The sequence below is a fragment of the Clavispora lusitaniae genome (assembly GCF_014636115.1).
Source record: "Clavispora lusitaniae strain FDAARGOS_655 chromosome Unknown tig00000105_pilon, whole genome shotgun sequence".
In the NCBI taxonomy this organism is placed as follows: domain Eukaryota; kingdom Fungi; phylum Ascomycota; class Pichiomycetes; order Serinales; family Metschnikowiaceae; genus Clavispora; species Clavispora lusitaniae.
This window is the reverse complement of record NW_027093978.1, coordinates 1,078,234-1,104,778: the sequence shown is the minus strand read 5'-3', so window position 1 is coordinate 1,104,778 and position 26,545 is coordinate 1,078,234. Positions and strand designations below refer to the sequence as shown.

General features: G+C 46.4%; 10 protein-coding genes and 1 non-coding gene across 11 annotated transcripts; 7 read left to right on the top strand and 4 right to left on the bottom strand. All coding sequences in view use genetic code 12, as the record gives it.

Annotated features, from left to right (window-relative positions):
• Positions 1-332: 332 nt before the first annotated feature.
• Positions 333-404, top strand: FOB63_005607. The gene has a single exon. It is a non-coding gene; the product is annotated as a tRNA-Glu (tRNA).
• Positions 405-1,107: 703 nt separating this feature from the next.
• FOB63_003514 (uncharacterized protein) lies at positions 1,108-1,542 on the bottom strand (the record flags this gene model as incomplete). Its single annotated transcript, XM_002615360.2, has 1 exon — positions 1,108-1,542. One exon carries the CDS (start codon positions 1,540-1,542, stop codon positions 1,108-1,110), a length of 435 nt encoding a protein of 144 aa, XP_002615406.1.
• Positions 1,543-3,911: 2,369 nt separating this feature from the next.
• Positions 3,912-7,235, top strand: FOB63_003513 (poly(A)-specific ribonuclease; the record flags this gene model as incomplete). Its single annotated transcript, XM_002615361.2, has 1 exon — positions 3,912-7,235. One exon carries the CDS (start codon positions 3,912-3,914, stop codon positions 7,233-7,235), a length of 3,324 nt encoding a protein of 1,107 aa, XP_002615407.2.
• Positions 7,236-8,113: 878 nt separating this feature from the next.
• Positions 8,114-10,117, top strand: TCO89 (Tco89p; the record flags this gene model as incomplete). The annotated part of the gene is made up of 3 exons (XM_066102331.1): positions 8,114-8,551; positions 8,835-8,882; positions 8,933-10,117. 3 exons carry the CDS (start codon positions 8,114-8,116, stop codon positions 10,115-10,117), a joined length of 1,671 nt encoding a protein of 556 aa, XP_065958350.1.
• A 380-nt stretch (positions 10,118-10,497) lies between these two features.
• Positions 10,498-10,731, bottom strand: FOB63_003511 (mitochondrial 54S ribosomal protein bL36m; the record flags this gene model as incomplete). The annotated part of the gene is made up of 1 exon (XM_002615363.2): positions 10,498-10,731. One exon carries the CDS (start codon positions 10,729-10,731, stop codon positions 10,498-10,500), a length of 234 nt encoding a protein of 77 aa, XP_002615409.2.
• A 416-nt stretch (positions 10,732-11,147) lies between these two features.
• RPL39 (60S ribosomal protein eL36) lies at positions 11,148-11,681 on the bottom strand (the record flags this gene model as incomplete). Its single annotated transcript, XM_066102330.1, has 2 exons — positions 11,148-11,434; positions 11,669-11,681. 2 exons carry the CDS (start codon positions 11,679-11,681, stop codon positions 11,148-11,150), a joined length of 300 nt encoding a protein of 99 aa, XP_065958349.1.
• Positions 11,682-12,727: 1,046 nt separating this feature from the next.
• Positions 12,728-13,483, bottom strand: FOB63_003509 (mitochondrial 54S ribosomal protein bL28m; the record flags this gene model as incomplete). Its single annotated transcript, XM_002615364.2, has 1 exon — positions 12,728-13,483. One exon carries the CDS (start codon positions 13,481-13,483, stop codon positions 12,728-12,730), a length of 756 nt encoding a protein of 251 aa, XP_002615410.2.
• A 2,526-nt stretch (positions 13,484-16,009) lies between these two features.
• Positions 16,010-18,247, top strand: SCH9 (serine/threonine protein kinase; the record flags this gene model as incomplete). Its single annotated transcript, XM_002615365.2, has 1 exon — positions 16,010-18,247. The coding sequence occupies one exon, from the start codon at positions 16,010-16,012 to the stop codon at positions 18,245-18,247; it is 2,238 nt and encodes a 745-aa protein (XP_002615411.2).
• A 645-nt stretch (positions 18,248-18,892) lies between these two features.
• On the top strand, positions 18,893-19,906 carry FOB63_003507 (uncharacterized protein; the record flags this gene model as incomplete). Its single annotated transcript, XM_002615366.2, has 1 exon — positions 18,893-19,906. The coding sequence occupies one exon, from the start codon at positions 18,893-18,895 to the stop codon at positions 19,904-19,906; it is 1,014 nt and encodes a 337-aa protein (XP_002615412.2).
• Positions 19,907-20,664: 758 nt separating this feature from the next.
• GPI13 (mannose-ethanolamine phosphotransferase) lies at positions 20,665-23,700 on the top strand (the record flags this gene model as incomplete). The annotated part of the gene is made up of 1 exon (XM_002615367.2): positions 20,665-23,700. The coding sequence occupies one exon, from the start codon at positions 20,665-20,667 to the stop codon at positions 23,698-23,700; it is 3,036 nt and encodes a 1,011-aa protein (XP_002615413.2).
• A 1,396-nt stretch (positions 23,701-25,096) lies between these two features.
• DUG3 (glutamine amidotransferase subunit) lies at positions 25,097-26,149 on the top strand (the record flags this gene model as incomplete). The annotated part of the gene is made up of 1 exon (XM_002615368.2): positions 25,097-26,149. One exon carries the CDS (start codon positions 25,097-25,099, stop codon positions 26,147-26,149), a length of 1,053 nt encoding a protein of 350 aa, XP_002615414.1.
• Positions 26,150-26,545: the final 396 nt, after the last annotated feature.

Genomic DNA, 26,545 nt, shown 5'->3' with positions numbered 1-26,545 from the left:
GGTATAGTGGGTGCGTCGTGCAGGACTTCCCTCATGCAAGGCCCACTCAATCGTGCATGAATAAGCATCGAAAAGGTACAGAAAAGAGAATCAGGGACGAGAAGAACGAAAAAGGAAAAAGGGGAAAGGAAAACCCAAAGCCAATAAGCGGAGATTTAGCGGAGGAAAAGATGGAGGGAGAAATGTCTTGAAAGCAAGTGAGGAGATCATAAAGTAAAAGGAAGAAGAAGAAACATGCACTACAGCAATACGCAAGGCAAGATCCCAGAGCTACCTACTCTACCAGATATTGCAAGCACATATATACACAGCGTAGCAGAACATCATCAACATCCGATATAGTGTAACGGCTATCACGGTTCGCTTTCACCGAGCAGACCCGGGTTCGACTCCCGGTATCGGAGGTTTCTTTTTTGCGTTTGTCCGAAATAGCCAGCTTGGTCCGACACCGTGGTCTCGACATTACGTAATGTTCTTCACCAATGTGTCATCTTGATGAACTACTGATGCAAGTACACTTATGGGTTAGCCTGATGTTGAAGCCTTTTTTTTCGGCCTGGCACAGCAAGGAAGAATCGGTAACACATGAGCTAAATTAAGCCATGATGTCGCGCCAATAAACTTTGGAAACATGCCAGTAATAACCATTGTGTCTCACACAGCGACATTCGTAACTACAGTTACTTCTACGATCTGACAGTTCCTAAAAGATGTCAGGAAGGCACTCTCACAGAAATAGCCAGAACAACATTATGATGGACATCTTCAGTAGATTATTCCCAATGGGGAAGAGCAACGCTGGCTTATCGCAATGACCGCGCTCCATCATGCACATAGGCGCATAATCTGTGATAGGCGTTTTCCTATACACACCCGGCCCACGCTTCCACTTGGCCATCCGGGCCGAAAGTCAGAGTATATCGATGGCTGGTGTAGCAGTTATGAATCATACCGCCAGAACAAAAAATATAGAGAAGCGGAGAAAACATACAAGATAAAAAAACCGAGGCGCGCGCTCCGAGAAATGATAGATAAGATAAGGTATGGCTACTGGCCATTGTCAGCGTGGCAGCAAGTCTTGTAAGAAATCTTATTGAATAAATACGGCTAGCTGCGTGCTCTCTTGGCGAGCTTTTTCTGGCCCTTGGTCCGGTCCGCCTCTTTGTACACCTTGTTCTTCAAAAAGTAGTTGTTCAGCTTGGTCTTTTCCGTGTCCACGTACACCGACTCGGTCAAGGGCTCGTCGTCGGCCAAAACCTCGTACTGGTTGGAGCAGACACGGTGCTCCTTTGGTTTTGCCCGCGCCGCCTCCGGCGCTGGCGCCTTGTTTTTGTTCTTGGACATTTGCGCCACCTCGGCGTAGGACATCTTGCGGCAGTCAATGTCCACAAAGTCCTCCGAGGCCTCGTTCATCGACACCTTGTACAACTGCGAGGCCTCTCTTCCGGGCACGGTGAAGGACGAAGGAACGTCTTGCGGTGGGGAAGGTGGCGAGCGGTTTCCGTCTCTGAACCAGCCAGAAAAGGGAAAGTTCTTAAACATAACGAAGGAGTAAGGGTTGTGGGATTTGCGCAGCCAAGGACGTGCTGCGGTGGTGTTTTGGGGGAGAAGTGAAAAGAGAAACTAGGCCACAGAAAAAGCCATGGAACGTGAGTACGGTCAGGTCCTTTATATATACACAAAAGGGTCACTATCGCGGCCTTTGGTGGGGCAAAGTAAACACGCGCTATCTAATGACTAATTGGAGTTTTGGGTAAGGAAAGAAGACAAAAAGAGAAAAAAAATGGGAGAAACTTGATATGCGTAGCCGGAGGCGAAAAGGCCCCGAGGCCGAAAAGGCCAATCTCGAGAAACATCAATCTTTTCAATTTATTACCCCAGTGTTCGCTTATTAGTTTCACGTGCGCGATAAGAACCATGACCGCACTAAATGAACCTTTCTGTCTGGTCAAAAAGCCACATACTCGCGAATCTGCTTGCATGTAATTATATGGAATCTTGGGTCGAGATTCAGCAAGGTTGGATTAAGATTTGGATATAAAGGTTGGATATGAAGGTTGGATATAAAGGTTGGATATAAAGGTTGGATATAAAGGTTGGATATAAAGGTTGGATATAAAGGTTGGATATAAAGGTTGGATATAAAGGTTGGATATAAAGGTTGGATATAAAGGTTGGATATAAAGGTTGGATATAAAGGTTGGATATAAAGGTTGGATATAAAGGTTGGATATAAAGGTTGGATATAAAGGTTGGATATAAAGGTTGGATATAAAGTTTGGATATAAAGGTTGGATATAAAGGTTGGATATAAAAGTTGGATATAAAGGTTGGATTGAAAGATGTCAACTTCAAAGGTTCGGGTTCTAACGGCTTCAACTCATTTCTACGAAAGCGGCCTATTCTCTGCAAGATCAAATGTGCATGTTAAACGAGATGACAACCACCAAGACAACTCATACGAGGCCCAAAGGTGGCTCTGTCTGATAACGTAATTTATTATGGTGGTCTAACTCTCTAAGCTTCAATATTCATCTCTAGGTTTGTTTAATCTGTGAATCCTGGTGGCTTAGTCTAGACCCTAAATCCGAACATCTTCTCTCAAGCTGACAGAATCATGCAACTGATAAAGGCCGAATTCTGCGTAGACGTTTAACTGCTCAGGGCAAGAATTGCGAGACCAATGATCAGAGTAGATTTGAAGATTGCAAAAACATCAACAAGTGCTAGAGTACAATCGGATATGCGGCTCACAAGTCGGCCATGTTGGTGCTTGCGTTTCATTGAGGGTCTTATCTTTCCAATCCAGATCCTTTCTTATTACTCGAGGTTTATTCTTATCGAGGTCTCTTATTCAGGTATTCATGATGATGATCCGGAGTCAATTAGATATAGAGCGACCTTACGGAGGTTTGATCTGTCGCAGTAAGAATTGAACCCAGTCTTCCTATTTATATTCTATAGTAGAGCAAAGTAATCACAAGCTTGGTAAATAGCGATCAATTTTTTTAAAACTCCGTAAAGAGATGTGAAGAGCATTCAAGACTTAAAGTGGGACAAGAAAAGTCTATTGTTCTGGCGTTATGGCTCAACTCAAGCTTCACTTACAAGTCTGCCAATTGGAATCGAATGCCAACGACATTCAATTTATTTCATTGAAAACTCCACTACTGATAACATAACACGAGTATTGCCAAAGTTAGTCAAGCAGTAGGCAATGACACTTTCATTAAGTTTATTCGAAAAACCACTACGGATAAAATGACGTTTATGCTACTTTTGCTATTTTGGCATTTTTCTGCAGGCGATAACGTTCGAGATTCGCACTGAGACACGAAGACAAGGGCCAGAAGCATATACAGAAAACAAAAAAAGAACCATACAAACAAACACATACAAACAAACACATACAAACAAGCACATTCAAACAAACACTACAAACAAACCAACACATACGAACAAAGCAACACATACAAACAATGCTAAAGCCACTTCTCCACTTTTGAGCACCGCACGACCCACGCGCACATCAAGCCATGCTCTCAGTTCCATCCTCAACACACATCTTCACCCAGCGCAATGGACGGTTGGGAAGAGGTATGATACAATTGCCGAAAGCCCCCTCGAGAAGAGGCACGGGTTTCTTCCGGACCCCCACTAACCTCTAGGTTGCTCGGATTCCAGCCACCGCTCGGACCGGCGCCCATGCAAACGCAGACCCGCCGCAGATAACCTCTCTAGTATTTGACCACACACAAAACTTGGTGTGGTGCGGCGACTCTGCGGGCTTTTCGTCGTCCTTCACGCCTGCCGCGCCAGAGCCTGACGCCTACGCCATGGGCATTCATGTTCCTCTATATCGATACACCAAGTTCCGGTCGCTGGTGGCCAACGCGCCCATAATCCAGCACATGAACCACCAGAAGGGCGTGTTGGCGCTTCTGACGTCGTGCGTCAGCTTCCACACGCGCCGCGGCTTGGCCCAGGCGTGGATCACGCCCGATGCTCTAGATGCGCCGGCCCAGAACGTGTTTAGAAACCTCACGTGTATGACGCTAGCGTACTCCACATCGAGCGATCTCATTGTGGGCGGCAACTCGTCGCTTTTCAAAATGGACTTGCAGAAGCCGCTGCGGCTCCAGCCCTTTGACCACCGCGGCGACCTCTCGTTCATCAATTACTCGCTGAAGATGTTGACGTTGGGCCATTCCTCGGGCTCCTTGGAGATTTTCGACCCGCTCGCCAACGCCTCGGTCAAGACGTTTGCGGGCCACAACGGCTTGTTGTCCGACTTGGACGTCAAGGGCAATTACGTCGCCACATGCGGCTACTCTGTGAGAAACCGCCGCTTCGGCTCCAGTCCCGAGTACACCGTGGATCCGTTGGTCAACCTTTATGACTTGCGCATGATGCGTGCCTTGCCGCCTGTCTCCTTCCCTGCTGGCGCCAGTTTTGTCAAGTTCCATCCAAAGTTGCCCAATATCGCCGTGGTGGCCTCTACAACGGGCCAGATCCAGTTTGTGGACATCTACGACCTGCTGCTGCTCTACTTGTACCAAGCAGACTTGTCTGACGCTGTTTCGACCTCCCTATCATCGGCTCCCAACTCATACTTGTCGAATTTGGACATTAGCGAGAACGGAGAATTCTTGTGCTTCAGCGACGGCTTCCGCAACATGCATCTCTGGTCTCTCAGCGCATCCTCCAGCAGAGACTTTGTCAATTTCCCTGCTCCATTGGACCAGCCTGATATCGTCGATAACACAGTGTCGTCCAATCCCATCAGTTTGGACGAGTCTGTGCCCTTGAACACGGTGGGGATGCCCTACTACAAAGAATTTCTCACCTCAAATTATCCGTCAGATATGGTGTTCGACAAGGAGCTCCTGAAAATGCCAGAGAAAATCGACTCGCATTTGTCGGAGCTCAGCGAATCGGAACCGGGGAAGATCTTGCCATATGATAAATCGAAATATGGCCCACGGAACGTCTTGAAACCGCATCAACTGTTGGAAGTTAATGTTCGTAATACCGGCAGAAGGAACCAGACCCAGGCAAGCTTAATACCGAAGTTCATCAGTGAAAGAAGCTCAACTCCTGTGTCATTGCCGTATCGTGAAGATTCCCCGTTTCTTAGTCAGACTCCGACTTTTGGCGATGACGTGGAAAATGACTACTCGAATGGAAATGCGCAAGCAAACGATGCGGCAAACATCGCATCCACCGTATTTCAGTACAAGTCTCCCGTTGAAAATAAAGTGCCTTCGTGCTATACGAGACTAGAAATCCATTACTCTAAATTTGGTGTTGACGACTTTGACTTTGAGTACTACAATCACTCAGGAGGATTCTTTGCTGGTCTAGAGAATCACATCGATAACTCATACGTTAACCCGCTATTACAAATTTACCGCTTCATTCCTATTTTCTATAACACTGTTACAAAAAGTTTGCTAAATGAGTGGCTTCCCAACAGCTTAGAGACTTTCATTCAACAGTCAAATCCTCAAGGCTCATCGGTTCTTAACGAGTTGGCGTACCTTTTTGACATGATGCACAAAGCTGGGCCTCGAAACGTGAGCATCTCCAATTTTTCGCTGATTTTGAGCGAGAACCAAATCGCAAAAGCTCATAAACTAATTAATAAGGATGACGGGAAGTCGCTCAACTCTAGAGAATTGCAAATGTTGATCATTACTTTTAATAAGTTTCTTGTTGAATCAGTGGTCAACGACTACGCGTCACAATTTGCGATCAATGTTCAAGATATGACCGCTATGCATTACGAGCTCACATTTTCCACAACTTCAGGGGAATTTCTTGACAAACACATTGGGAATCAGGCAACCTTGGATTTAGTGACTCCACCTAATAACATATTGAACAAAATCAACCAGAATAATCCCGACAGATACACACCCCCGCAACTTCTATCGAGGAAAAATCATAATTTGCTCACATACTTGGAATACTCACTCAACCAAACGAAGGTTTTGCCAGCGACATCACAAACTCCATATCCGGTTGAAGTTAAGCAAACACTCATAAAATTGGGCTCTGTTTTACTGATAAATCTACCTTTCACAGAGCAAGAATTCAGTGTCATCAAGAATTATAAAAAATGGCTTGTTCCTGAATTTTACACGACTACAGGTTCGTCAGGAAAAGTTTGTTTTAAACCGGTTATCACGCAGTTTAATCAACGTGCAGAAAAATACGAACTACTTGGTTATGTGTGCGAAGTCAATAGAGGTTCAGCATCATCCCCAGGGCAACATAATCTAGTCTCGTTCGTGAAGGTGCAAATGCCGTCTCTGGGCAAGGATCAATGGATTTTATTTAACGACTTTTTGGTGATGCCAATTCCTGAAGAAGAGGTGTTCAACCTCTCTTACAATTGGAAAAAGCCGGTTGTTTTAGTATACCACAATGTGGAAGATCCGCGCAATCAAAGATTCACATATTTCGAAGAATCGATTTTCAGGAAGCTCAGTGGCTTGAATGATAGCATTCTCTACCGTGATCATTTTGCGTGTGGAATTAGAGAAGGGTATAAACGAGAATACGAGCTTCTTACGCGGCAAGAGGCACCCGAATGCGGGTCTTTGGTGGCCATTGACGCTGAATTTGTTTCATTGAGACCGGAGTTGGTGGAGGTGAGCTTTACTGGCGTACGCAATTTGATCCGTCCAACTATGCTTTCTCTAGCAAGAATCTCTGCCTTGAGAGGCAACGAGGGCCCAAAACACGGAGTACCCTTCATTGACGATTACATTGTGCACACGAAACCCATTCATGACTACTTGACGACATTTTCCGGAATCGAGGATGGTGATTTGGATCCTGACCGCTCGACCAAAACGCTTGTAACGTTACAGACCGCTTATCGGCGGCTTTGGCTTTTGTTGAACATGGGCTGTGTGTTTGTGGGCCATGGACTCAAGAGCGATTTCCGGTGCATCAATCTTCAAGTGCCCAAGGCGCAGATCCGAGACACCATCGAGTTTTATTTTTTGCCCGATTTCCGCAGGCGACTCAGCTTGAAGTTTTTGGCGTACATTGTGTTACGGGAGTCTGTTCAGACACGAAACCATGACTCGATTGAAGATGCGTACACGGCGCTTCAATTGTACAAAAAATATTTGGAGTGGCAGTCTTCTGGTGATTTCGAAAGAGCGTTGCGGCACATATATAGCGAGGGCCAGCAGTTGCGGTTTCGTGTCCCCGAGACATGAGTGTTTAACGAGAAGTGGTGTATGAGACTCCTTTGAACGGAGCGAAAAGTAGGACGATTAATTTGAAGCTAAGAGAGATGTTTTCATTTGTAAAATAGTACCAACAGATCAATTGCGTTCGCGATATTGAATAGATATGTATTCAAGTTAGAACGGCCCGCAGAAAATAGAGATTTACGATTGAAAAGTTCCACTTTCTTCATTGCAAAATGATGAATCTGTAGTAGAAGTAATCGATGCTACCTGGAAGATTTAGGAAACACCATTAATTGTGACTTCTATATAAAACATTCGGGTATTGTATACCAAATTGATTGTACATTTGTGAAAGCAATTTACGATGCATGATGTGAGATCCGCATAAGAAGGCCACCCCTCTTACCAGGACGGTTACATCAGAGGTTACTTCTTCAATTTTGCCGCAAATTCCATGAAAGTAGGTTCTTTGGAATCACAAGCGCTAGAAAGTAGTCACCACCGAATTTCTGCCCTAATAAACAACTCAAGCCGCTGTCTCCACGCTTAAAAATAGTGAGCCTGCATACTGGAAAACCATCACGACTTGCCTTCATGGCAAAAATCAACAGTGAAGTATATGCAAAAAAGATATGAAGTTTGTAGCATTTTCGATTGTTCGAGCACTTTCGATTGTCCGAGCACTTTCGATTGTCCGAGCACTTTCGATTGTTGAAGCACTTTCAGTATGGTCTGGTAGTGTGGAGAAAACACCCGTGCACCCAGCATACACTACCCCAAAAGACAAGTCTTAATATAGCACAACCACGTCATCCAAGCAGCACAGAACAAAAGTCGGCACATCACTGAGGCGGGCAGAACACGCAAAGCTGCCGAACCCGCTCTTATCTGTTGAAAAAGAAATGTCGCTTCCTGCCAACCTGGCCAATGTCGCCGGGCTCCACCACCAAGAAACCAGCCCCGACCTCCACATCTCGCGAGCCGCCACCAAAACACCGCCAGGCAAGAAAAACCATCTGCGTCGAGCGCCGCACGCACGGTCGCAGTCGCACACGAAGATGCCCATCAAGCTCTCGACCTCTGCCTCGGGCAGCAAGCCGCACTTGAACCGATCCAAGTCCAGCGATGGAATCTTGCGCACGGGCCGGGCTGGGATCAGGAGCAACCGGTCCTTCACAAAGCTCTCGGGCTTGCACCCGTTGACGAAGACGCTTCTGAACGGGTCGATGAGCCGTGCGACGGGCGGGCTTGTGCCCTTGACCAAAACGCTTCTGAACGGGTCGCTCAAGGGCTTGGCGCCGCTTACCAAGACGCTTCTGAACGGCTCGGCCAAGCAGAATGTGTTGCGGAAAACCACGCTGAATGGTCTGGGAAAGGCGATGAAGAAAACAGCACTGGACCATCTGATTCGGTCGTTGAAAGCATCTGGCTCTGGGAAAGGCTTTGCTACCCCTGCAGGGCTCAAGACAAGCTCCAAACGGGGAAGGGCCATCTTGAAGTTGAACGAGGACACTGGGAATGATTACGAGGACTTGAGCGCTGATAGTTCCGACAGCGAAGCATACGAGCCCAAAAACGAGCCAACGGGTCCCACCACCGAAACAAATGGAATAGAAAACGGAGGTCGAATCGACCACGTTGAGAATGCCCCAACGAGCCATAACGTCCAAGGCCTAAACGGCCAAGGCCATAACGCCCAAGGCCAAAACGTCCCAAGACAGGACCTTAGTCAGAACGTCGCAAGCCAGGACCTTAGTCAGAACGTCCCAAGCCAGGACCTTAGTCAGAACATCATTCAGACCACCAACAAGGATATAAAAAACGAGTATGAAACCTGGAGAGAACCGGCGGACCGAGAGCAGAAAAACAGAAATGATGCGGCATCGGTGTCGACTGAAAACTCCGACGATCTATCTTCAGCTCTCTACAGCGGGTCGCTTCTTCTTTCGCAGTCGACGGGCCTTACCAGAAAAGTTGGCCCTGTGTCGAGAATCTACGAGGGAAAAGAAGACGTTGGCGCTGAAGAGCTGAAAACAGAGTCGTATCAGCCTAACCAGACCATATTCAGCAATCTACAGCGGACAAACACGCAATTTTTAAACAGCATACGGCAACCAGCGCCGCCCGAAGAAAAAAAACCGGCTGTCGACCAGTTCAACCAGTCTTTAGGAGCCGACTCGAGCAAAAGCTTCTCTGCATTTTTAAATTCAAGCCAGTCGGGCCACAACAACATCGAAACTCGTACGCAGCAACGACTCTGGCTTCAGCGGGAAAACTCCATGATGGAAATTCCGTCTGTTGCTGAAGCCAACAAAAACTTCTCAAGCTACTCTTTGAACAAGCTCATGTTTGCACACAACTACAACAATAGCGCAACCAATGTTCGGGACGCTGCTGGCTTTTCGCTAGGACTGATGCCTGAAGCACAGTCTCAAGGCGAGAAAACACCAACGCCTTCCGAAAGCGTCACCAATCTTTTCTACTTGATTCAAGGCGGCCATCAAAACTCGATCCAGTCGCGGACAGAGTTCGAACGGCTCAACAGAGACTATGTCAATGTCAGACGTTACTTGAATCCTGTTGCGGAGTCATTGAGTCGGTTGGAGAAAAAGAAGGACGGCGAGCTCGAAGTGCAAAAGAGGCGACAGAAGAAAAACGGCTACACGCATGCCGCCAACACTTTCCATGACTTCCTGCCCAACTGGGACGAAAAGCAGGAGGAAGCAGATGCGTTGGTGAACCAAATGTGGCAAGCGGCGTTGATCTCAAGCTCCTCCTCAAGCTCGTTGCTGCTCCAGGAGAAGGGGAGACAGGCTGTTCCTCGGAACCCGACTGCTCAAGCCCGCTCCGTTGCGCCCATGACAAGAGCCGTGAAGCTCTCGCAAACCGCAGGGTCTCAGCGGTAGGGAAATAGAGATCAGAAGTAGATCAATGGTACAAGGAAGTAGCACATGTAGACGGAATACAGATACAATCGGGAGCAAGTCAGAGAAAAGGAAGAAGAAAAATGAGTCGTCAAGTCGGAGTAAGAAATCAGGAAGTCAAGGAATCAGGAAGTCAAGTCGGGAAGTAGTCGGGAAGTAGTCGGGAAGTAGTCGGGAAACAAGTGGGACAAGTCGGAAGTCAGGATCACGCCAAATCCTCTGAAGGTTTGCATTGCACTGTGTTTTGCTTCAAGAAGTCAATATCAAAACCATGGGTGGACCCGCCAAATTCATACAACTACACATATGATCCGTAACATGCATTTGACTATATACAAAAGGGCATCCCCACAGCAGCAGGCTCAGCCTTGTCTTTGCTTGTGTTTCCCGTTGGACTTGCAGTACACATAGACTCTGCCTTTTCTTCTCACCATGTAACAGTCCTTGCAAAACTTCTTCACCGAGGTTCTGACCTTGAAAGTCCGGATGGGCGAGATTTGAGGAGAAGCCAAAAAAAGCGGCGTGGCCAAGGGCCGAAGGAGAGTCGGACGCATGCCAGCGAAGGCACGGGTAGCAAGGGAGGTCAAGCCGAACATGGTGGTGGAAAGAGTAAGATAGGTCAAGGTGAAGATTTTGTCAAATGTGCAGGAAGCCACTACAGAGGTTATAATGAAGGGAAAAAAAATAAGAACGATTTGAATTTTAGGCATTTTGATAGACAGTTTTGGTCCAGCTAGAGCATTGATAGTCATGGCTCCATTCATCCCCATGATGTAGGGCGAAAAGTGTACTGGGCCTCCGATTTGAATTTATGTTATACAGTATTGGGAATCGCAGAATGTCGGACTCACAAAGCTTTAGACAATAGAGTTTAGGAGTAAAGAGAGAAATTCATGACAAAGCTTCTCTTTCTGACAAAGCTTCTTTCTGACAAAACATCAGTTTGCCAGGACTACAAACATGTGAGACGTATTAGCATTACACTATGTGGAAGATGATGTGGTGAACACGCTTAGTGTCTTCTGGATTGAGCGATGATGTTGGTCATCTCTTCAACCTTCTTCAAGGCTCTCTTGTGAGTACCCAATCTCTTCTTGGCCAACTTCTTGGCTCTCTTTTCACCGGCGTTTCTGATCAATTCGATCAATCTTCTCTCGTATGGAGCCAAGCCAGCAACCTCAGAGACAATGCTTCTGACGAAGGCAGTTCTCTTGGACAAAGCGCCCTTTCTGTAAGAGATCTTTGGAGCAACGTCCTTTTGGGTGGTTTTGTGACCCTTGTTCAAGCCGACAGCAATACCTGAATGTTAGTATAAGAAGGGGAAATGACGAATCTTCAGGGCAGGAAATCAGTGAATAATGTCAAATATCGATGGAAATGTCTTCTGTTCTTCAACACCTATGGACATCGGGATTTCTTCAACTTTTCATGGAAACTTCTGGATGGGAAAATCACACGGGCTCTTCGGGTCCCGTTCGGACAGCTTGGTTTTCTTGCAGACTTCGCCTTAACTTTCTTTGAGGTGGCACATACCAGATCTAGCCATTTTTGTCTATGTACTAAGAAGAGATTATTCAGAAAGGATGGAAAATTTTTCTTGTGCGACTCGAGCGCCTGCATGGGTCGGGGTGTACAGTAGAGAGATGGGCTTGCATATAAGACTATGGCCACGGGATGTTCTGTTTTGCCTGCGCGGCGGACGACATTAGGTCTGGAGCCCTCAAGAACGGCAAGTCACGTGAAGAAAGAAACATCCCCCAGCAGTGTCGGTTTGAAGTTACATCTTGCAGCCAAAGAGAGTATAAGAGAGGAAAGGCGAGAAGGAGGTGGCTTGAGCAGCTGAGGATAATAATGCGGTTGTTGTGAATCGAGGCTGCGTGTTATATCAGCGACTGCGAAACTAATTTCACTATTGGAGATTATGCTAGATGGTTTCGGTTGATACACCTTGATGGACGGAATGTTGCTGTATTGGATTTTTCCAGATATATTCGTCAATAAAAATCTTCAGGCCGATCAAGATTATTATCTTCTGGTTGGGCCGAATGAGTCTATGTGATCTTCACATTGATCTCGTTTGATGGCCATCTCGTATTTCCATTGTCACTTATGTCACTCTTCTCTAATTGTTGTAACATGTTATTCTCTATTCTATGTTGTATTTCCACTTCATGTCGATCATCCTCTTCTTTATTCATCATCCTTCTCTATTCATCATCCTTCTCTATTAATCATCCTTCTCTATTAATCATCCTTCCCTATTAATCATCCTCTTTCTATTAATCATCCTCTTCATCTCCCTTCTCTATTAATCATCCTCTTCATCTCCCTTCTCTATTCATCTTCCTCTTTCTATTAATCATCCGTCTCTATTAATCATCCTTCTCTATTAATCTCCCTTCTCTGTTAATCATCCTCTTTATCTTCCTTCTCTTTATCTTCCTTCTCTATTAATCATCCTCTTTACCTTCCTTCTCTTTAATCTTCCTTCTCTTTAATCTTCTCTTTATCTCCCTTCTCTACTCCTATCGTCTGCTACTCTCATACTTCCCCTGGTTCTATCCGGTCTTACTATTATGCTATGTACAAGTGCTAGACGGTGATGGAAGAAAAGTCGTAGTCATACTTCTCCAACTTCTGCACCAACTCTTCTGTGGACAACACCGTGTGTGTCTTGAGGAACTGATTCCAGTCAATGGGCTCGTAGCTGTCTCTGAACACAAGGGGGTACAACGCCTTCAAAAGCTTGTTTCTTCCCACGGTGATTTTCTTGCCGGACTCCAGAACGTGATACACGGTCGCTGGCAGGTTCTCGGAGTTCGCCTCGATCTCCTTCTTCTTCATGATGTCGTACTTCAATCTCCACGCTTTCAACCCCATTGTCTTCACACGAGCTGGCTTGTCCTTGAGCAAGTAGTTGTCCAAGCCGCCCTCCTTCGTCACCGTACGCAACAAGGTCGTCGAAACACGCGCCGAAATACGCTTGTTTAGCGTTTCCGACCATAGTTTGGCCCGCACAATGTTGGGCAAATGCACCCTGTTGTTCTTGTTGCCGCTTTCGGAACACGTCTTGGATCTCTTGCGCTGGAGCCCCGCGTACAACCCTCTGTTCTGTCTCTTGAAGAACATGGTCTCGTACTCGTACTCAGGATACAATTTCTTCACGCGGGGAATGATTTTGTTGTATGGCATTTCTTGTCCGCCGACATAGGTGTTGGTGTCCACAGGCTTGGTGTACTTTGTGATTTTGTAGTATTTTTCAGCAAGCGCCACCGAGCTGCCCGAAAAACCCCGGCAGCCCAATCTGGGCATCACAGGCGCCAACGCAAGCGACCGAAGAAAGTTCATTGGGGTTTCTTTGATGTTGAGAGGAATTTTTTCTCATAGAGCGAGAGGTCACGTGAATGGCTAGAAAACCGGCCACCACCAAAGTGGTTCTAGTGGAGCCACTTGGTTTAGTCTGTAGTCAGGAATGATTGGTTAGAGCTGGTGCTGTTGGGATGGAGGCTGTGAAGTTTTGATTTTTTCAGAAGTTTCGACCACTAAGACAAAATGAGACAAAGAACAAGACAAATGAGACACAGAACAAGACAAATGAGACACAGAACAAGACAAATGAGACACAGAACAAGACAAAATGAAACACAAAGAAGAAGTATTGACAGAGGAAACGGTGTACAATTTAGTTTACGAAAGACTGAAGTAGACAGTATTAAGAGACAGAAGGAATAGACAAATCGGGCAGACGTAGTGCCTGATATTTTACACGAGAGTATTTATGCGAAATAGTCAATGCTCAGAAAATTGCAAATGTATTTCCGAAATTACTAGCTTGAAAATAGGCATATTTAAAGACGCTGATTCGAAGATGCTGATTCGAAGATGCTGATTCAAAGATGCTGATTTAAAGATGCTGATATATGGCTGATAGATGGCTGATAGATGGCTGATTTAAATGCGGCTTACGAAGACGTGTGATAGATTTGCTCTTGCATTAATACATCGAACATGCTCCGTGAAAAGAAGTAGCCATTCTGAGCTATAAAGGTAAATCCACTTTATTTGAGCAACCGTTTTCAGGCAAAAAATCAACTGCTCGTTGCTACCTGGCAGATTCAACAACCTTACACTTAAGGAAATAATGACAGAAGGATTTCAAAGTGTGAAATTGCCCTGAGACTTTCAACTATATAGCTCAATTTAAACTTTGTGATCGTAAGTATAGTCACCCGGTGGCTAAGGTCCATTCTTAATTTTCTGTCGGCCGAAAATAAAACTAGTGTTCGAAGTCTACCAATTGAGATATGAACACCTACATGTCCTTCTCAGGTTGATGCCCAGGAAATAGTCAATGAAGTAGTGATAAGCGTAATGGAAGTCTAAAACTAGATTTCCCCATTGTCGTAACAATGAATGTCGAACACAATGGCATCACTATTATTAAAACCTAATACTATATTAATGCACAGGATAGAAGTGTTTTTCTCAATCGCATATGACCAGATAACGTCCAACATACCTGTTGCCCTGGCCGTTTTCTATTACTGGGTTTAGCAATCGACTTTTTCTAAATTAAGCTCCCATTCGCCAGTTTGTGCCACTTGTTTGATTTCATGCCCATCACTTAAAAATGTAGGCTTTCTGTTCAAGTATTATCAAGGCTACATTCACGTAAGCATGGAGGTTCCAGATCATTAGCCCATTTGCCACATGAAAGAAATCTCATTAACTTTCTTGCAGGATAATGAGCATGGTGTCTCGTAAACGTAACCATCACTATAAACAACTTTGGATACAACTACAACTTTGGATACAACTACAACTTTGAATACAACTATACAACTTTGGAACAAATTGGTGGCTCCCAAACAGAAACATCAAAAATGTAATGTTGATTATGTGTTCGTTCAAATGCTAATTAATTCATCTTCTCCTCCTGCACACTGGCAGGAGTATACCAACATGTGCAAACAGGCAATTTGACATGCCAGATAAGACAAATGTAAGTCGAAACAGTTTGTTAAGCGAGAGAAGCGGCTGAAGCACAGAAAACCCGTTTGGCCAATGGAAGTCGAGCATTTCTGCCCGCACATGGCCCCAATGTTTCCATCTCGGAAAATTCCCTCACAATGCGCCGAAACCATCGTCTATTGCCCAAAGTGGATGCGATTTGCACTTATCGCGTCCTGCAGACAGAGATCCTGCAGGAAAAACATATCCGTGCTCAGCGGATCGCTAAGATAGGATGAGTTTGAGAGAACAAGAGGGAAAGCCAAAAGAAAAAAATTCCAGAGTAAAAAAAAAGACACCTAATCGAGGCAACTGTCATGGGACTCGCCACTTCTTGAATTTTTTTCCATCTTTTCTCGTCCTTTCGCTTCGATGTCTGGACTTCTCTCGGAGCCTTCTTTTCTTTTTCTGTAGTGCACCTATTCCTTCCTTCCTGCTTTGAAATCTCCCGCTCTCATTCATTCCTTTTCCCTCTTTATTCTCACCCACTTTGTGATATAGCACAGCCCATTTCGGCTGGCCTCTAATACGTATCGGCTTCTTTCCCCTTAGTGACTTTCTGTGATTTCCCCTGCTGCCCGTATTCGAACAAGCTGGAAAGGAAAAAAACGAGAAAATTCCCAAACCGCCAACAAAAAATCAAAAAGATCCACCTCAGGCTTGATTTGGCAGAGATACTCTGAAGCCGAAGCGTGCAACTCGAATTCTGGAATCTCCTGTTCCTCCTCGTTGCGTTTCCCCTTATCCGATCTCCGTCTTTCATTTTTCTTCTCGGCCGTTTTTTTCCCTAGGCCCCATTTTCCCGTGGCTTTCCTACGTCTGTCCACCGACCACTATTGTGACATATTTATCTAATCTGGCGAAATGGCAGACTTTGCAAAGTCCATTCTCAGCATGAGCGGCTTCAACCTCAAGGAGTCGTCGCCTGCTTCCCAAACGGAATCCTATAATGGCCTTGACTCGTCTATATCCACATTGGAACAATCTAATGGCGACGAAAGCGCCGCCAAAAAATTCTTTGCCAAGAGTTTAGCAGCTCCCCCTACCACTGCTGTTTCCAACAACTCCTTGGCTTACGGCACAACCACCTCTGCCGCCGAATCCCATTCTCTGAACCCGCAGCTGGGCCACAACCAGATCCTCAACGAATTGCATCCTTACTACTCCGACAGCGCATCGGCTACGCAGCTGAATGAACACGCGGCCGTATCTGCTGCGGCGGCATCTGCTGCAGCTGCTGTTTCCAATTACGGAATCAACAAAAACATCAATTCAGCGCCACCGGCCCAACAACAACAACAACAGGCCACGTCTGTGGGCTCTTCATCGTCGTCTTCCAACCCGGTGATCATCACAACCGACGAAAAGGGCAAACACATCAATGCCTCCTCTCAACCAAAAGGAAAGTTGAAGGTTTGTATCATTGGAGCCAAGGACTTGATGGTTTCTGAATACTCCCAGCCATATGTCGTGTCGACCTTTGAGAGCTCGGAGTTTGTGAACAACGCAACCCCGTCCTTAAGTAAATCACCAATGTTCCCACCCAAATCCGCGGGTTTGCCCATGAGACAACCAACAGATATGAGACCTGCGTTGTACCAAAGACAATCGTCGCAGCTCAATTTCTCTCACGGCGAAACAAACCCCACATGGAACCACGAAGCGGTGTTTGATGTGGTGGGAACAAAGTCCGAGTTGGAAATCTCTGTTTATGATGCGGCAAAAGACGATGCTTTCCTCGGCCAGATCCGCATTTTCCCCAACACAGACTCGTCTACGTCAAACAAGAGCAGCGACGCCGAGTGGATCCCTTTGAAGGCTCGTGTGGTTGGAGAACGAGTGACTGGTCACTTGCAAATCAAATGGGAGTACACTAGTGTCGACTCGAAAAAGCTGTACGGCCCAGAAGACTTTGAAGTTTTGCGCCTTCTTGGAAAGGGTACGTTTGGCCAGGTCTATCAGGTCAGAAAGAAGGATAGCGGCCGGATTTATGCCATGAAAATCTTGTCCAAGAAGCTCATTGTTAAGAAGAAGGAAATTGCCCACACAATCGGCGAGAGAAACATCTTGGTGAGAACTTCTGCTGCGGCGTCGCCGTTCATTGTTGGTCTCAAGTTCTCGTTCCAAACACCGACAGATTTGTACTTGGTAACTGACTACATGTCTGGAGGTGAATTGTTTTGGCACTTGCAAAAAGAGGGCCGCTTCAGCGAAGACCGCGCGAAGTTTTATATTGCTGAGTTGGTTTTGGCCTTAGAACACTTGCACGACAATGATATCGTTTATCGTGACTTGAAACCCGAAAATATTCTTTTAGATGCTAATGGGCACATTGCCTTGTGCGACTTTGGCTTGTCCAAGGCCAATTTGAATAACGATGGAACCACAAACACCTTTTGTGGAACAACCGAATATTTGGCTCCAGAAGTTTTGCTTGACGAAACTGGATACACGAAGATGGTGGACTTCTGGTCGCTTGGCGTTTTGATTTTCGAAATGTGCTGTGGTTGGTCTCCGTTTTATGCCGATAACACCCAGCAAATGTATAAGAACATTGCGTTCGGAAAAGTCCGCTTCCCCAAAGAGGTGTTGTCGCCTGAGGGAAGATACTTTGTCAAGGGTTTGTTGAACAGAAACCCTAAACATAGACTTGGAGCGGTGAATGACGCCCGCGAATTGAAAGCTCATCCATTCTTCCAGGATATTGACTGGAACTTGTTGAGGGCAAAGAATATTCCTCCTCCATTCAAGCCTCACTTGTCATCGGAGACAGACACGTCGAATTTCGACCCAGAGTTCACGAATGAGTCTACTTCTGTTCTCAAGAAACACATGGAGATGGCCTCAACGCCGCTTTCGCCTGGTATCCAGGCCAACTTCAAGGGTTTTACATACGTGGATGATTCGGCAATGGATGACCATTTCAAGTCGCAACGGTTCAACTCTTTCCGGAACCCAGGCTCATTTATTCCTGGAAACCCCAACTTGCCTCCGGACGACGAGGTCATTGAAGACCAGATCGACGAAGAAGATGAGATGGACATTGACCAGGATAATAACACCGAGAGCGAGGAGTTTGTCAATGGCCGCTTTGACTTGTAAGACTAGTTGTCGGCGTTGCTGTTGAATCGTCAGACCCACTCTTAGTCCAACTTTGAGCATTTGCTCTACAGTTACTGGCGGAGAGTTACAGCTTCAGGAAATCGAGATTGATTGACCTGCTTGATCCCGAATGGTAAAAATTAGACTGCAGTCTTCCCGTCCTCAGTCTTCATCCGTCCTCAGTCTTCTGGGTCTTTTTTGCCTTACCTTCTGGTCCCACACAATCAGTCTGAATACTCGGTTAAAGCCTGGGACACTTCATCACTTCTCACGTTTGATTCTTTTATTTTATTCTTGTGTTTCCCGTGTCCAGCAGGCCATCATAGAACGCAATGGTAATGCTGCTAGATCCTAATACGGGCAAGCCTCGCCCGGGCACGCCTGCTTTTGCATGCGGTGCTTCTTCGACACTTCTTTTAATACGCATGAGGCACTACGTTGTATCTATCTATACATCTATATCTATATTCATCTCCTGTATCTATTCTCGACAAGTCCATGTATATTGGTCGGCCTTAATGTGACTCCATACTTATCGTGTGCGTGTCCGTACCAATACATCTACAACGCGCATTCAAGTCCAACCAGCATCTGGAGAAAAGAAGAAAAAAGAAGAAAACAGGAAACTCCAATACAGAAAAAAAAATGAGCGCCGTGCCACGAACTAAGAGGGCGAGGTCGCGTGTCGGGCCAGCCGAGCCCGGAACCGCCCGGCGCAAAGACGACTCGATCCAATTACATGACGAAGCGGATTTGGTGAACTTTCGCGCCGACGCCTTTACGCGCTTCTTGGAAAACCAAGATCAGTTGGAAAACGTCACGCTGAAGCCGTTCCACACCGACATAATCGTGCCGCCGTCGCCGTTTCCCGCGCACGTGCCCAAGAAATACGACGCCAAGGCTTCAGACGACGAGGTTGCTTCAGTGTTGGCGAAATTGAAGCCAGACGAGCTTTTCGTGGGCGACTTGCGATTGATGCGCGCCAAGCAGAAACAGCTGGCCCAGGACCTTGCGCAGGCGAAAGAGGAGTTGCAGCAGCAGACGCCTGCGCATGTTTTGGGAGACGACTACGTCAGCAGAAAGAAGGCCATTGAGCGCTTGGCGCAGCTCCAGGGCGCTTGTCTGAGCGCAGAGGCCGTGGCCGAGCTTTCAGCGGCCGCACGTGAAATCGAGGAGGCCGAACAGGTGTCTGGCGGCCACTATGTGTTCCAGCAGAACCCGTATACAAAGCATTCGGTGCCCGTGTCCGAGTTGGCGCCAGAGCTAGAGGTGGCGCGTGCGCCAGCGCTGTACAACCCGCGGCTGATTCTGAGCTTCGTGAGCATGGGCAACGACGGCTCGTACGGCCCAGGCATGATGCTTGGCGACAAGATGACAGAGCAGCTCCCGTTTACGGAAAACGTGGCAGGCGACCAGTTTGGCGACATGATGAACGGCAAGCAGTATCGTGACGGCTACGGCTACGAGAAAGAGCCTGGCGCAGGCACGCCGGCACAGGTCAACATGGAGGAGTTGAACACGTTCTTGGCCCAGCCCAACGAAGGCATGGACGAGATGGACGCGCTCATGAATTTTGACCAGGACCAGGACAATGCCATCATGGACGAGGGCTCCTTTCCCGACGACTTTTTGACGCACATGGACGGTGAAATGGAGTAGGCTGGAGAGGTTACAGTAAGCTGCAGAGCCTTCAAAACAGTTTAAAGAGCATAGGCTCTAATGGTTACTGTACTGCGCTTTAGTGTGCGAATTCGAGATCACTAGACCTCTGAACTGAGAGGTCAGATTGCGTATTGACGGCTTCGATACGGAAACTGTTGGAGGTGATCAAGATTACAGGTCCATTTGATTGGAGGCTTTAGCTTTCACGTTTGATTGAAGGTCCGCTTGATCTGAGCGCTGATCTGTGCTAATCTGTGCTGATCTGTGCTGATCTGTGCTGATCTGTGCTGATCTGAAGCATTGATGGCCCTGGTTGGTCTATCTACTCAAACTGGACGGATCTCCTGATCTGCCCATAATCGAAATACAACATCTACATACCAGCTGTGAATTCAGGCATTTCTCCGCAAGCCTGCGGCATCTCGAGTCGAAGCCTGCCGCATCTCCTGACTCGACTCGCCATGTCCCGCTTTATGATCCGCCTTCATTGGTATAGAGGTTGTGTTGTGCACATACGACGCATCACGTGCGCGATACAACAAAAGCGCGCGAAAAGCCTTCGGATCTAGTGTACGCTCAAACGAGATCCTCAAGGCCACAGAATCTTTCGCCATTTGCATTGAACGCGTGCTCATTGGATCCTTTTTCTTTCTTCGTCTGCTCCAGACTGTACTTCCTCGGTCCAGCACCTATACAAGCGGCTGACGTGACGATTTTTTCCCCTTTCCTTCTTCAAGTACACAAGCCAAGACGCCATGGACTTTGCAGATGACAATGGCCAGCGATATTCCAGCAGAAAAGTCCTGGTACAGCAGCAACAGCAGCAGGCGCGGCTCAAGTTTCGCCAGCTGAAGTTGCGTATCAGCTTCTATGGATACATTGTTGTGTTGGTTTTTTTGGCTATTCTCCAGTCTATCGGGGTGTTTTTCTTCACCAAGGGATTCCTTCTTTCCCGCCAAGTGCTTCCCAACATTGCCGAGTGCGACGAAGACGGTGACTCGATGTGTATCCCGCCGAAATTTGACAAGGCTGTCGTGCTTGTCATTGACGCCTTGCGCTTTGATTTTGCCATTCCCGTTTCTGAAGATGCAAATCCATACTACCACAATAACTTCCCCATTTTGTATGAGCTCGCTCAACTGCAGCCCAAGAACTCGCTTCTACTTAAATTTATCGCCGACCCTCCTACCACAACCCTCCAGCGCTTGAAAGGCCTCACTACTGGCTCCTTACCGACTTTTATAGATGCGGGATCGAACTTCGATGGTGATGCCATTGATGAAGACAACTGGCTTCTTCAGCTTCACCGATACAATAAGAGCGTGGCATTCATGGGAGACGACACTTGGAAAGCTCTCTTTTCGGAGTATATCAACCCCGATCTTCACTTTCCTTACGACTCGTTGAACGTGTGGGATTTGCACACAGTCGACAATGGAGTGCTAGAACACTTGCATCCGCTATTAGAAAAGAATCGTGCAGGTGATTGGGACGTATTGATAGGCCATTTCTTGGGTGTGGATCACGCAGGCCACCGGTATGGACCTGACCACTTCGCCATGAAAGAAAAGCTTCAACAGATGAACGAAGTCATCAAGGAAACTATCAGCAAAATTGATGATAAAACCCTCCTTGTGGTAATGGGTGATCACGGAATGGACTCTACAGGGAACCATGGAGGCGAGAGCAAAGATGAGTTGGAGAGCACAATTTTCTTTTATTCGAAGAGCAAAAAGTTTATTCAACGCAAAGATGCCAGCGCTTACAATATTAGCGACAAAGGGTCCTATTATCGAGCGGTTAACCAAATCGATCTTGTTCCAACAATTTCGTTGTTGCTTGGCTTACCCATTCCTTACAATAACCTAGGATTCCCCATCGGAGAAGTTTTCGGCTCCGATAAAGAGTTAGCTCACGCCAGCTACATTACTCTCCGCCAATTGCAACGTTATAGAGACCTGTCACCAGAGTTACAAGACAATACGGAGCAATTCCGCTTTCTTATGGACCAGTATCAGCATGTTGGCCGCAAGCACCACGGCGATTTCATAGAAGCTTGTCACAAGTACCAGAGGGACTTCTTGGACCACTGCAAAAGTCTATGGGCACGCTTCGACATGTTGCTCATTGGCTTGGGTATTACCACAATGGTGCTGTCACTTTCTATTCTTGTTACATATTCGCGATCCATTCCCTCGGTGCGCGTACTGACAATGTCATTTGAGTTCATCGGTCTGGTAATCGCCATGTGCCTTTTGGGCTTGGTATTGAGTTTGTCGATTTTCATCGTTCTTAAGCCAGACATGAGCTTGAAAATGTGTCTCTTGGCAGGCTGCGCTGCAGGTATAACTGTCGGCTTCTGGGCACCGGTTATGGACCGTTTCAGCGTACAGTGGTTGTGGCACCAGATTCTCGATTTTTTCGTGTACAACTTGAACTCGTGGTCGTCTTTGGGGTTGCTTTTCGTTGTGCTCCACTGCGCCATCTTCGCCTCCAATCTGTACATCGTGTGGGAGGACAAGCTCGTGCACTTCTTTATGGCCACATTTGGTTTCTGTTGCTTGTACGCATGCATAACCTCATCCAAACCCCGGGCAGAAAGAATACTAAACGCTGTGCATGCCGTGACACTTATTCTCTCATCACGGCTTGTTTCGCTGATAAACTTGTGCCGAGAAGAACAGCAGCCTTATTGTATACCGACTTTCAAAACGTCTTGGTGGAGTGTTTCTTTGTTGTATGTGGCAGCATTTATGTTGCCCATGTTCATCAAGGCTTTCTACAAGCTTGCACAATCTTATCATCTGGCTGCGCCATTGTGGATTGAAACAGGTTTACCATTCTTGATGTTCATGAATGCCGTATATTGGACCATGGAACACTTGGAAAATGTGGATTCTTTCCAAAAAAATGTGCCGGCATGGCTTTCTATCACGACTTTAAAGTCTGTGAAATTGGCGATTGCACGTATCGTGTTATTCGTAGCGTTAGTTCTCGCGAACTTCAGCTGGTCGCGTGGACCGTTGTGCGTGAAAATCGAGCTAGGAGATCGCGGCGAAAGCAAATCTGAATCAGCGTCTGACGAAGACGAGGTTGATGCGGTCGACAACATGAAAGAGGATGAGAAACCGGTTGTGACCATTTTAGGCTACGGCAACGTTTACGGTTCATCTTACTTTTTATTTGTCATCAATGTGCTTGTGGCAATTTTAACCGTGTCAAAGCCTCTTGGAGCGCTTTCGCTTTGCATGATGGTGATCCAGCTTTTATCGCTACTAGAATTATTCTCATTTCTTGAGTTGCGCCGAAACTTGGTCTCGCCCGTAATGTTGGGTGTTCTAGGCTACCAACACTATTTCAGCACTGGTCACCAGGCGACTATTCCGTCGATCCAGTGGGATGTGGGATTCATTACGACCCAAACAATCATGTTCCCATTTACCCACTTGAACATTTTATTGAATACCTTTGGGTCATTCTTCATTGTGTGTGTGGCGATTCCTCTCATCACGTTCTGGCGACTTCCACCGTCGCCCAAGCCCATCACAGTGCTCCTGCAAATTGTTACAAACGTCACGACTTTGCTTACCTACCAGACATTCACCAGCGTCATGAGCTTCATATTCGCAGCACATTTCCGTCGGCATTTGATGGTCTGGAAGATCTTTGCCCCGCGTTTCATGTTCAGTGCATTAATGCTCATTGTGTTCAACGTCACTCTCATAGGTGTGACAGTGTGGTTCGCAACTGGGAGGGTTTTGATGCAAGTGAACAGGATTTTTGACAAGTAGCATGTACTATAGATTAATGGCTAGTGCCCGATAAACATAAGTGATGTATGTGTAACAATCAATGTTGGTAGGAATGACGTATTTGCTGGTTTTGCTTACGTTGCTCGAAGAAGCTTCATATAAACCTCAACCATCAGAGAGTACGTAAGTAAAGTAATATTCAGCATTAGCATGACCCATTTAACATTACAAAAGGTCTCATTCGTGCTAAGACTGTCATACTAATCTTTTTGGTTTGCTCGGCATTGAGCCAATCTGATATGGAATTCGTCAAGAGGTAAAGACTCATTATCATAGAAGAGACGAGAATCCGTCCATGAATGATGGAAACTAGAGTGCTTAAAGGCTCATGATTTCAAGTTTTGATACAGGTCCTTAGTTCCAATTTATTTTTCGGAAGAGTATAGGAAACCCATAAGTACAATGATAATCTCTTTCAAGAGAAGAAGCAGACAAGTGGTTTTTTTCCAGTGATGACAGATCAGAACAATTTATTAAGGAAGGTGTAAATTTGGACATCTGCAATATACTATACGTGCTTCGCCTAAATTCAGACTGTTTAAACACACAAGTGTAGCCTATAAACTAGGCCAAAAATATAGCAGCAAAAAGATTCATCAAAAATCAGATATACATTAAATGAGCCTAAAGCCACGTCAGAGGTATTGAGATAGTTTCGGTGAAACTAAGATAATGTGTTAGCCCACATTTTCGCCATAAAGATAACGAATTATCGCTTGATCTCTCAAACCCATATTACCCCAGGCCAAACGTGAATGTCGATGATTTTATCCGACTGGCTCAATGCAAATAATCTAAAGCCAAATGTTCACTTTTAGCCCTATATGCTTCCATTGATCACTTGGTAGCCTTGATAGACTTGAGGACTCGAGAGACTTGAGAGACCTGAGACTTGAGAGACTTGAGACTTGAGAGACTTGGTAGATGATTACACAGACTATAGGGCAAAAAGAAAGTTGGCACCGAAATTCAAACCTATCTAATAGAGTTATTGAGACTAACGGCCTATTCAGATCACGTTGTTCTAAGACAACGTAAATGCTAGTTTAGGTCTCATTAAATTGAGGGTTCAACTCCATACAAATGGTTAAATCGGCATTATTCTATCACATCAATTTGTCTAGATATGCCTATGTTTGCCAGTATCTGTTAATAGTCTTCAGTAGATGCTATCTCACGTGCGCTATCAACACCGCGTGACTCAACCCACCACACTACTACACTACTACTACTACACTACTACAGTAGGACTACTACTACTACACTACTACTACACTATTTCACTCCATCTACTCCATTTACTACTCCATCTACTACTACTCCATCTAATTCATCTACTTCCTACTCCACTCCTCCATCTACATTACTCCATCACATGTGCCGCTTCATGATCTACAAGGGCCGCGAGACCATGATGCTCCTGGACCTTCTCACGCGGCCGGCGCACTCCATCATCAACCAGTCGTTCGACTCGCGGCTCCGGCTCGACATGCGCAACCCCATCAACGGCGACGGTTTTGGCGTCGGGTACTACCGCACGTCCAGCGAGCCGTGTGTGTTCAAAGCCATCACGCCCGCGTGGAACAACGTCAACTTGAACTCGCTCTCCAACTGCACCGAGTCGGACTTGGTGTTTGCGCACGTGCGGGCGTCCACCCAAGGTGTCTTGTCCGAGACAAACTGCCATCCGTTTTCGTACGGCCGGCTCATGTTCATGCACAACGGCGCCGTGCTGGCGTTTGCCCGCCTCAAACGGACGCTCCTCAACCACATCGACGACCGCTTCCTTCTTTTCATCCAGGGCTCCACCGACAGCGAGTGCTGCTGTGCGCTTTTCTTGGACACGCTCCACAAAATGGGCTACGACCCACAAGACCCGGCCACGCAGTTTGGCCACGCGGTGTTGCGCACCGCCTTGCTCACCACGGTGCGGCTTTTGCGCGAGTGGCAGACGGAGCTCACGTCCGAGCCGTCGCTTCTCAACTTTGCCGTCACCGACGGCGAGCTGGTGGTGGTTTGCCGCTACATCACGTCTCGCACCGACGAGGCGGCGTCGTTGCACTTCAGCACGGGGCTGCGCTTTTTCGAGTACGAGCCCGGCTTGTTCAAGATGGAGCGCCTCAACCGCTCGCAGGACGTGGTTTTCGTGGCCTCCGAGCCGCTAACTTTTGAGCGGGGCGACTGGACCTGCGTGCCCACCAACACGGTGATTTCCATCACGAAAAACAACACGGTGCTCATGCATCCCATCGAGGACGAGTTCTACGATGCGCACGCGGAAAGACTGGAAGGCTTGGCCTTGAGCAAAGGTCTCATGGGCGGCGTTCCAAAAAGCACGCGGACTCGGGCCGAGGGCGCTGTCGAGCAGACGGTGTCCCACTTGCCTCCTTTGGAAAGAGAGGGCAGAGTGCCGGGGCTTGCGGCATGATGCTGTTTCATGTGCATTTATTCATACATTGGCCAACAGGTCTTTCGGTCATCTATAGGTTCATTAGATATACAAATTAATTTACATATTAAGATTATAAATTAAGATTATAAATTAAGATTATAAATTAAAATTACAAATTAAAACTACAAATTAAGATTAAATTAAAACTACAAATTAAAACTACAAATTAAGATTACAAATTAAGAATCATTCTAATCATTCTCATTCAATCATCTTAATCATTTAGTATCTTAATCATTCAATCATCTTTACCTCTCAATTGTCTTTACCATTCAATCACCTTTACCATTCAATCGTCTTTACCTCTCAATCCTCTCATCATTCAATCCTTCAATTACAAATTAATATTACAAATAAAATTACAGATTAAAA